This window comes from Macrobrachium nipponense, chromosome 37 (genome assembly GCF_015104395.2).
Source record: "Macrobrachium nipponense isolate FS-2020 chromosome 37, ASM1510439v2, whole genome shotgun sequence".
Classification (NCBI taxonomy): Eukaryota; Metazoa; Arthropoda; class Malacostraca; order Decapoda; family Palaemonidae; genus Macrobrachium; species Macrobrachium nipponense.
In genome coordinates, this window is record NC_061097.1 from 14666571 (window position 1) to 14677263 (window position 10693).

The window sequence follows — 10693 nt, forward strand, 5'->3', positions numbered from 1 at the left end:
CCTTGCATTCAGTAATGATTCATTAACGCATTAGCAGCACGCGCTGAATAAAATACGAAAGTTTGATATATGTATATATATATATATATCTATATATAATATATAATATATAATATATTATATATATATATATTATATATAAGTATGTATGTATGAAAGTGTGTGTTTGCGTGTCTGTATAAATCAGACCAAATTGGTTCTAACGAGGCGATCATTAGAAGGAGGTCAAACGGGAGATCGTGAGAGGAAAAAAAAAAGGAAAAGAAAAATAAGAAACAAAGGCTAAACAAACAATCGTTTTGCAATGCTAGATGTTGGTCTTCCTCCTCAAGGGTGAAGGAAGGCTTTCAGTTGAGCCTATAAAAGCCGACTCGATCTCCACTCGACATCGAGTCCCTTCGACGGTTCATTACTTTCTGCATTGCGATGGTAAGACTAGAGAGATTCTGCTTCCAGTGCATGTTCGGTTTTCAAAAGAATACACTCTTTTAGTACTCAAATACAACTTCGAACCTGATGTCCATATTTAAATACGGTTCTTCAGGCTTTTGTTAAAGAAAACATTGTGATGGCTATTTGTGTGTCCGTCTGCACTTCTGTCAGCCCTCACATCTTAAAAACTACTGAGGCTAGAGAGAGCTGCAAATTGGTTAGCTGATCATCCACCCTCCAGTTATCAAACATACCAGATTGCAGCGCTTTAGCCTCAGTAGATTTTATTTTATTTAATGTAAAATTTAGTCATGATTGTGTGTCTGGCCACCACCGGGCCGTGGCTGAGAATTTCATACAACATTATACGCTCTACAGAAAATTCGATAGCTCAGAAGAAACTTCGGCACATTTTTTACTTGTTAAATTTCATATTCAAAATAGACATTTGACTTTATTGCAGATGTATGGCCTTAAAGGTTCTGTTCTAAATCAAAGCTGGTTGTCTAATTCAAAACTGACATGCATCGCCGAATTGGATACTCGATTCAAGATGGATATTCGATCCCCAAGGGATATTTGATATTCGATCTGAGAACTGATTTTTGACTGCTAACCCAACATTAACCTTCAAAACAGTTGTTCCACTTAAATATTGATATTCGACCTCAAAGTAAATATTCGAATAGACAACTGATATTTTACTTTAACATCCGAATTAAAACTCACATTCATCTTCAAAAGTCTTATTCAACTTGAAAATAGCTATTCGATATTACCCTCGGCATTTTGCTTCGAAATGAATATTGGACTTCGCAACTAATATCCGACTTCAGAATAGATATTCAGCTTCAATAGTGGTATTCGAATTAGAAATGCATACAAGAGTAAAGAAAGATCATTCAACTCCATTTATTCCCCTGCAAAATTAGACATTCGACTTCCTAACTAATATTAATCTTTAATGTTGACATCCAACTCATAATCTGAAAATTTCCATAAAAACTGATATTCGATTTCAAAGGGTTTCAATCATTTTTAAAAATGGTATTCGACTTCAGAAATGATTGGTGAATCTAAAGTGATGCAAATTATAATTTCTGAAATATTTTGCTCCAAATAATTTTGTATATATTTTGAATGAGAGTCATAATCCTTGCAAAGAATAGCAAAAACTTTACTTCCATTTCTACGTAATTTTAAAATCTTATCGATTTTGGCTCCTGTTTTCGTGTTTGCTCATTGCTATAATCATTTACATATAATTTTTTTAATATTATTTTCATGATAATTACTTTTTCAATGAATATGAGCTTTGGAGTATCTTAATGTTGATTACAATAGCTTCTGTTTTTCTTCCTTTTAAAAGAATATTACCAAGCTCTGAGGATGGTAAAGTCTCTTGGGAATCATTGGAAACGTAACTTAGATCATTGTAAAAATATATGTATCTGCAGCTTAACTGCATGATTATAAAGAACGCTGCAATCAGGAACATCATATTTAAAAAAACCAGTTGCCTCATTTCGTTTCGATACCCAATAGTGACTTTATAACGCTTTTGCGAGCGTTGTTGTGATAACATAGGTTTACGCCCATCTAAGAACATGGATATATTTTACTTAGAGGCTAATTTCACCATAGAAGAGTTGGTTTCAAATACGAACAAGGCAACAACCATTGTGATGTTGCACATTTTCACTGCAGAGTGATAAATGAACTCCCCTTGCCAAAACCTGGGCCACGTTCTGTTTTTCTGAAGCTACAAAACGTTATGCTACTGAATTTGCGAAAGTGTTCTCAATGGTAAACTAAGCTAGTATAAGTATATGATTGAGTTTCTAACAAAATTAATGATTTTATGTTTCAGGGTTTGTTTGCTCCAATCCTAATGTCAGGAGTATTCCTTCTGGCTTTGGCTAAAGCTGAAGTAAGCTCCTTTTCCTCATCCAGCATCGGTGGTGGCCTAAAGGGAAATGTTTTCAGCAAAGGCACCATTGGCCATGGAAGCGGGTCTCTGGGTGGTTTCAGTAGTGCAATCAATGGCGGTTCTTTCGGAGCTCTCAAAGGACTTAGCAGCAGTAACTACGGTTCAAGTGGCGGGGCGTTTGGAGGATCAGCAAGCGGAGGCTATGGATCTCATGGTGGGTCGCTTAAGGGTCTGGGAAGTGGAGGCTATGGATCAAATGGTGGGTCGCTGACAGGCTTAGCAAGCGGAGGCTACGGATCAAATGTTGGGTCCTTTGAAGGCTTTGCTAATGGAGGATCATTTGGAGGGAGTGGTGGCTATGGATCAAATGGTGGCTCACTTGGGGGATTTGGCAGTGGGAGCTTTGGATCACAGGGTATTTCCTTTGGAGGTTTTGACAGTGGAAGCCATGGATTAAGCGGAGGATCTCCTCTTGGAGGATTTGTAAGTGGGAGCTATGGATCAAACAGAGGATCCCTTGGAGGGTTCAGTGACACCGGGTATGGAGCAAGCAGTGGATCTCTTCAAGGCTTTGGCAGTGGAATTCACGGGTCCAACAGCGGTTTTTCCGGTGGGTATGGTTCTGCTTCCGGAGCCACTGCAACTATCAACTTTAACTTGGGCCGACTGCAGAGCGGTTATAGTGGCAACAACGGGAATATTGGTGGTCCTTTGGGCAGCAGCGGAATTGCTGGAGGGCATTTGGGTAATAATGGTGGCTATGGCAAATAAAAGGTTTGAGAAGTACCATTTGATTGGCAAATTGTGAGGATAATAACTACCTTTGAGTCACTTTTACTTTGGTTTAATGAAGAAATAAAATGTCTATTTTTCCACTTGCTTTCTTTCTGCCTCGATTTTTCTACCTGGAAAACTTTTTTGTTTGATGAGATTAATAGAAAAGGTAGGCAATTTCCATATTGGAAAAATAAAATTCGGATCTGGTTCTTGAAAAAGAGAGAAAATTATCGCAAAACTGGGAAAGTGAATAGAATTTTCCAGCTTTAGCTTTCACATCTTTCCGAACTGTGCTGAGTTTAACTATTCTAACGATAGTAATGAAAGAATGATTCCATATTTCTAAGGTTGGTTATATAATTAATAATAATGATGCTATAGCAGTGACACTACGTGGTATAATATAATAATAATAGTAATAATAATAATAATAATAATAATAATAATAATAATAATAATAATAATAATAACAACTACGAACAGGAAGATGAGGTAATCCAAATCTGTATGTCAAATCAAAAGCATAACAAAACAAGTAAAAAATGCGCCGAAGTATCTTCGGCGGAATCGAATTTTCTATACAGCGTATAATGCTGTATGAAACTCTCAGCCCTGGTCCATGAAACTAACTTTCAGCCGTGGCCCGGCGGTGGCCTGTGTTGTTAAAATGCACAAGAGCATAGTATTTAAAACTGCTCATGATGTAATATCTAGAATTGTAATTCCTTTCACCCACAAAACCTTCTTTCAATCTCTTTGTTGTGAGGAAAATAATTTTCTGTCACTGAAAGTGAATCTGTAAATATTTTTATGCAAGATCTAACCTTTGTTAATGTGCCATCTGAATACAATGAGTGATGGGTGCTTATTGCTAGAAGTTTTATAAAAAACTACGTGAAATGACTCATGTGTGAGAAAATTCCTTCTCTTACGGGTTTGCAAGATTACTGTAACATACTAGATTATAAAGAAACAATTACAGTTCCTTCCTGTCTTTATGACTATATTATATCAAAGAATACATTCATCAAGTTAAATGATAAACGGGAAAATTAAAGTTTATGTCTGATTAACCCATATTTTCAGAATGAGCTCGAAAAGGCAAAAGAAACAAGGAGTAAATAAATATACAATTTTATTCATGCCTACAGTCATGAATTACACTCGTTGCTTATATAAATACTGTCAAAACAAATATAACTACTGGATGCAGTAGGAAGACCACAGCGCCATCTCTTGGACATATTATCTTACGTAGCTCGAAGTTCCTCCACCGATTCCACCACCAGAAAATCCACCATGGCCTCCACCTCCATGACCTCCTCCGCCAAACGAGCCTCCATGGCCTCCAAAGCCTGAAGAACCTCCATATCCTCCACTTCCACCTCCACCTCCGAAAGAGCCTCCGTGACCTCCGCCTCCTACGAAGCCTCCGTGACCTCCAGAGGAGCCACCATATCCTCCACCTCCACCGCCAAAGGAGCCTCCATGTCCTCCGCCACCTTTAGAAAATCCGCCATGGCCTCCACCGCCTAAGGAGCCTCCATATCCTCCGCCTCCGCCACCAAATGAGCCTCCATGTCCTCCGCCACCTTTTGAAAATCCACCATGGCCTCCTCCTCCTGAAATGCCTCCATATCCTCCACTTCCACCTCCATGACCTCCACCACCAAAGGAGCCTCCATGGCCTCCAAAGCCTGAAGAGCCTCCATATCCTCCACCGCCACCTCCACCTCCGAACGAGCCTCCGTGACCTCCAGAGGAGCCACCATATCCTCCGCCTCCACCGCCAAAGAGCCTCCATGTCCTCCGCCACCTTTAGAAAATCCGCCATGGCCTCCACCGCCAATGGAGCTTCCATATCCTCCGCCTCCGCCTCCAAATGAGCCTCCATGTCCTCCGCCACCTTTAGAAAATCCGCCATGACCTCCGCCGCCAATGGAGCCTCCATATCCTCCGCCTCCGCCGCCAAATGAGCCTCCATATCCTCCGCCACCTTTAGAAAATCCGCCAAGACCTCCACCGCCTAAGGAGCCTCCATATCCTCCGCCTCCGCCGCCAAATGAGCCTCCATATCCTCCGCCTCCGCCGCCAAATGAGCCTCCGTGACCTCCTCCATATCCTCCTCCTCCGCCACCACCAAAGGAGCTTCCGTATCCACCACCTCCGCCGCCAAAGGAGCCTCCATATCCACCTCCGCCGCCGAAGCCTCCACCTCCAAATCCACCTTTGTGTCCGCCACCAAAAGAGCCGCCTCCATATCCTCCACCTCCTCCTCCTCTGAAGCCTCCTTTTTTGCCACCTTTGCCTCCTCCGCCTCCTCCTCCGAAGCCACCTTTTTTGCCACCCTTACCTTTTTTACCAAAGAGACCTCCAAATCCTCCTCCTCCTCCTCCTTTTCCTTTTCCCTTTCCACCTTTTCCACCTCCTCCTTTTCCACCTCCAGAACCACCTCCATAGCCTCCGCCTCCGTATCCTCCGTATCCTCCTCCTCCTCCTCCATAAGAGCTTCTCAGCCCTCCACCGCCTCCACCTTTCTTGCCACCTTTCCTACGGAATTTCTTCCCTGGAGAGGCCTCAGAAGCGACGACCAGAAGGCCCAGAAAGAACACGAGCAGCAGTGACGTCCGCTGCGGAGAATAATATAATTAACAGTGCATCATGTGGTCAGGGAATTGGGTATTGTCAAAAGTGATTTTGGTTGTTCAGTTTCAGTCTTTTCAAGACATCCGGTTGTCTGTCGAACATTCAAGGGTAAGTATGGCACTTTTAGGATTTAAATGGAACCATATCATAATGCAGATATATGTGAGGAAATGGAGCCCAGCGATAAAGAAACGTCATTTGCACAGACCTATTCGTTTAGATTGCAATTGATAATGCAAAATAGTGATCTGACAGAGTATCTTGCTAAAAATTTCCTTCGCCATGCATCCGGGAACTGGATTCGTCACTACATGATACTAAAACAGTTAAGGCATGTAAACTATTCTGCTTGATAAATGTGCTGAACTGCGTCATTAAAAGCCCTATTCACGATGACTGAGAATTGAACATACTTATTCCATCCGCATACGCGGCCGGTGACGTAAAGTATAGATAAGAATCTAAAGGAAAATGTGTGAGACTAGACTGTTTCCACAAGCCCGCACATGTTTGGGCCGCAATCTGTTTCTCGCTGTATCTTTCAAGTATATTCTTGCAATACGTTAAGCAAGAAACAAACAACATTTGCAATGTAATAAACATTAAATTGATGCTTTTACATGGGAATACGTGTCTGTTTCTGTGTGTGTGTGTGTGTGCACGTCCCAAAGTGTGCTTAGTGAATTCTTTGGTTACCAGTCACAGATGAATAATCAGATTTAAGAAGTATTCCAATACAGTATGAGGCCTGTGAATATGTGTGCGGACTGTGAGAGTGCGGGAAGGGAATAAGGGTAGTACCAGTAGAATGAGAAATTCTTGAGCAAATAGCTGCAAATTCAAGAAGATTCGATAGAGCAATGGTAAGTTAGAGTTACAGATACCATTGAGTTAAAATGTCTCTATAGTAGTGTAGCTTATATGACATTATGAAAAAAGTCCACTTCACAAAGGTTAAAGAAAATTAGAACATCTGAAGGAAGTGCTCTGAACTTTTGAAGTTAGCCATCTGATAAGCGAGGAAACAATTCAAAGTCACGTTATATACCCTCATGTCTTCCTAGTAACAAGCCCGATTTTTTGCCTTGCGTGTTTTGTATATGATCTTAAAATCACGTCACTCTGGCAGATGGCGCTGCTATGTGGTGTTTTTTCAGCAGACGACAAACGATTGCGAACAACCATGTCCAGACTAACATACAAAATATATTTAAAAGTACAACAACTCTACAAGTGCAATGTACGCCGAGTGCATTGTGCTTACCTTCTGAAGTATAATAAATGAGAAATGTCTCGTATTTAAAACTAAATAGAATAACACAAAAAGAGTAACAAATACGTATATGAATATTACAAGATGCAATCATTTGTTTTATTATTACTGTTATGGAAATATGCATATGTATATATACTTACACACATATGTATATATATATATATATATATATATATATATATATATATATATATATATATATATATATATATATAAATGCAAATACATCAATGTTAAGCTTACCATCGTGATCTGCGTCGTGTGTTGACCACCGCCAGTCGGAATGTAGGGGCTAGAGAGACCATCCACGGGTTATATACCGAAACATAGCAGAGCGACCTTGTCTGTAAGCAATGATATTGTCTCCAGTGAAACCCCTGTAACCTGTAATCAGACGAAATGAAGAAAGAGCGAGAAAGCGGATTTCACCTGTGACTCGCCACAACGCCACAAGGGGCCGACGGCGTCATTTGACACACGGAGGATCGACCCGCGTGTCATTTTCTCCTGAGTGTTCTCACCGTTGCGTCATTAGATGCAAATTGATGCTGCTGGAGGTTAACGTCTTTTGAGGAGGATGGGTGATCATTAATCGTAATCTCTCTCTCTCTCTCTCTCTCTCTCTCTCTCTCTCTTTCCTCTCGGTTTAGTTTTCTGTAAAAGAAAACTATTGAGATGGCTGTTTCCGTTGGTCCGTACTTTTTCCTGTCCGCCCTCAGATCTTAAAACCTACTGGGGCAAGAGGGTTGCAAACTGGTATGTTGATCAACCACCCTCCTATCATCAAACATACCAAATTGCAGCCCTCTAGCTTCGATAGTTTTCATTCTATTTAAGGTTCAGCTTAGCCATCATCGTGCGTCTGGTAACGCTAAGGGACAGGCTACCACCGGGTTGTGGCTGAAAGCTTCGTGGCCCGCGGCTCATACAGAATGCTCGATTGCTTCGGTGCATTTTTTCCTTGTTTCTACTCACTCTCATTCATGCCGTGATTGACTGCCAACTTGCGCCAGACTCCTAAAGCCTTGGGCGAGGTTTAGTATTTTTTCTTATTATTATTGCTGGAAAGTTTTTGTTGTTACATTCTTCCCTTACTCGTCCCATTGACTCCTTGTATCCTGTTTTGGGTCAATGACCTCTTGCGCCAAACTACTGAGTCTGCTGCAAATTCAAGTGACGTAAGGTTTCTTAAAACTCAGGGGTACCGTCATATGCTCATTGCACTCTACCATTCGAATGCGCACTTTTCAATGCTAATCCTTACCTTCCTTTCGCGTGCATAATCATCAATTAAAAAAAGCAAAAGCCTTTTCCTTACCGTCTTCTATTTTTGTCGCTGCTGTTTTGAAATATTACCAAGAGAAAATTGTCTTAATGACGGAGTGCGATTAAAGCCAGCATTTACGAGCAAAAATTTCTTAATGGGGCCAATGGACAAGAAACAGTGTGAACCCTCCTATTATGCGAGTTGCTGGCAGTCACGCTGTGTCACAAATTTTGAATTACTCAAGTTCCGTTCCATATAGACACGTGTACAATAACTCACACATTCACACACATACACTGACACACACACACACACACACACACACACATATATATATATATATATATATATATATATATATATATATATATATTATATATATATATATATATATATATATATATATGTGTGTGCGTGCGTGTGATTGAGCTTATTTTCTGCAGCATTTTTGCCAATGTCTTTATTCATCTCATTATTTCATCTCTCTGTTATGGAGACTGCTATTTAAATCTCAAATGGATGGAAAAAGAAGTCTCTCTCCCATGACGTTATCAGCAAGGCTGTTGCAGATTAGCACGCCAACATTGTTTGTTAACTATTTAATAACATTCAAAGCCACTTCATTAATATGCTAGTTACGTTCCTTGATAACGCTTAATTTGATCGCTCTTCCCGCAATTTCATCTCCTGTCACACCGAGGATGACTTTGGCAGATACGAAACAAAGAAATCTTTTTGAACGTTTTAATAAAGATTCTACATCGGCATATATTCATCGGTAACTCTGCCTTTTGTTGGAAAGGTCGATGTCTGTGAGACGGAGCGGACGTCCCAAATGAAACATGATAGTGGCAATAGCAGGAGGGACGCCATATTCATAACCATAGGATCGTGCGGCTTGACTCTTAGGCGCGTGTTCACTGGCGTCACTGATGTAGTATCCATGCGCGCCCTTGGCACTGATGGGTATGATGTATGCCCTCGGGTATCGCCCTGCAGTCCCTCCGCTTCCAAGGGTCTGGCCGGCTACGTCGGGAAGGTGGCGCTGGGTCTGATCATGATCCAGCGTTGCCTGTAAGACCCTGTATCGAAAATCTTCGTACAGCATGCTGCTGGTTCGAGTCGGTTTGACCCCTGAGGATATGGCGGCAATGACGAGGACCACGGTCAAGATTGATGCCCTCTGGAAGGAGAAAAGTAAAGGATTACGTTTCAATGGCCATTCTACTTTTCATGATAATAACGAGCGAACCTGTCGGATCAATAATGTCGAGAATATTGAAGCAATTTTCTTAAGGAATTAAGAAGAAACAAAAGAATAAAACATATGTCAGGGTAATTATTTCCTCCACCCACATTCTTTCCTCGTTAGAGCAGATGAATCTAGACGGGCGCAAAACAGCCAACTCTCAGCAAGTGTATGCGTATGTGTATTTGCGGGCTCGCTTGTTTACATACATAACTGAACGTATAAATGATTTTCAGTGGTTACATGCACAGTTGTGTATGTGGTACTGAACTATATCTGTGAATAATATTGTGTACAGTCATGAGCACAGGCAAAAGTCAAGAAATTTAAATGAAATTATGTCAGCCGAAGATTTATTACTGAATTACTAGTATTATAAAAGCCACAGTTCTATTAAAAATATATATATTTTTTGTACAAGGTTGAAAATTACTAGGAGAGACTGCGATACTGCTCCTTATATTATAGTGTTTCACTGGGACCAAATATCATCTAGGATATGGAAATTCTCTCTCTCTCTCTCTCCTCTCTCTCTCTCTCTCTCTCCCTCCAGAGGACTGAAGAGGGATACAGAGCAGTATCCGAGTCTCTCCTAGTCATTTTTAACCTTGTGCAATAAATATATTTTAAACACTATTGTGGCTTTTAATAGTCAATATTATAGAATCGTTACAAGGGTTCCTTAGTTCATTACTATTATTATTATTGTTATCATTATTATTAGAGCACACATTTGAATGGATCAAATCTATAAGGCCACTGACATAAAGCAAAGTTCTATAGAATATAATGTAACAAAAGAGAGAGGACAAAGGGGAAAAAATAACATACAAAAAGTGAATAGATCAAGATAAAGCAAAAAATGGAAAACAGACAAGCAGGAAAAGCGCACACAAAGAGCAATTTAAGACAGAGAAACGAAGACCACAAAGCGCACAATACTAATTGTGCATTTCATTCAGACGGCGTATTTGGATATAGCGGTAAATATCGGCAGCCGATATCTTCTGCCTTGCTTCTGGCTGCAAGGGTACCTGGATTTGAACCTCTGCTCTGCTGGGTGATGAACAGGATCAGATTCAGCCAATAGCGATTAGCTTCAAGGTGACCAGGTGC

General features: G+C 40.6%; 2 protein-coding genes across 2 annotated transcripts; one reads left to right on the plus strand and one right to left on the minus strand.

Moving 5' to 3' along the window:
• Positions 1–392: 392 nt before the first annotated feature.
• On the plus strand, positions 393–3235 carry LOC135208912 (uncharacterized). The gene is made up of 2 exons (XM_064241476.1): positions 393–429; positions 2303–3235. The coding sequence occupies exons 1-2, from the start codon at positions 427–429 to the stop codon at positions 3131–3133; spliced, it is 834 nt and encodes a 277-aa protein (XP_064097546.1). The 5' UTR covers positions 393–426; the 3' UTR covers positions 3134–3235.
• Positions 3236–4257: 1022 nt separating this feature from the next.
• LOC135208913 (uncharacterized) lies at positions 4258–7693 on the minus strand. The gene is made up of 2 exons (XM_064241477.1): positions 7305–7693; positions 4258–5769 (listed from the first exon to the last, which is right to left on the minus strand). Exons 1-2 carry the CDS (start codon positions 7305–7307, stop codon positions 4672–4674), a joined length of 1101 nt encoding a protein of 366 aa, XP_064097547.1. The 5' UTR covers positions 7308–7693; the 3' UTR covers positions 4258–4671.
• Between the last annotated feature and the right edge of the window lie 3000 nt (positions 7694–10693).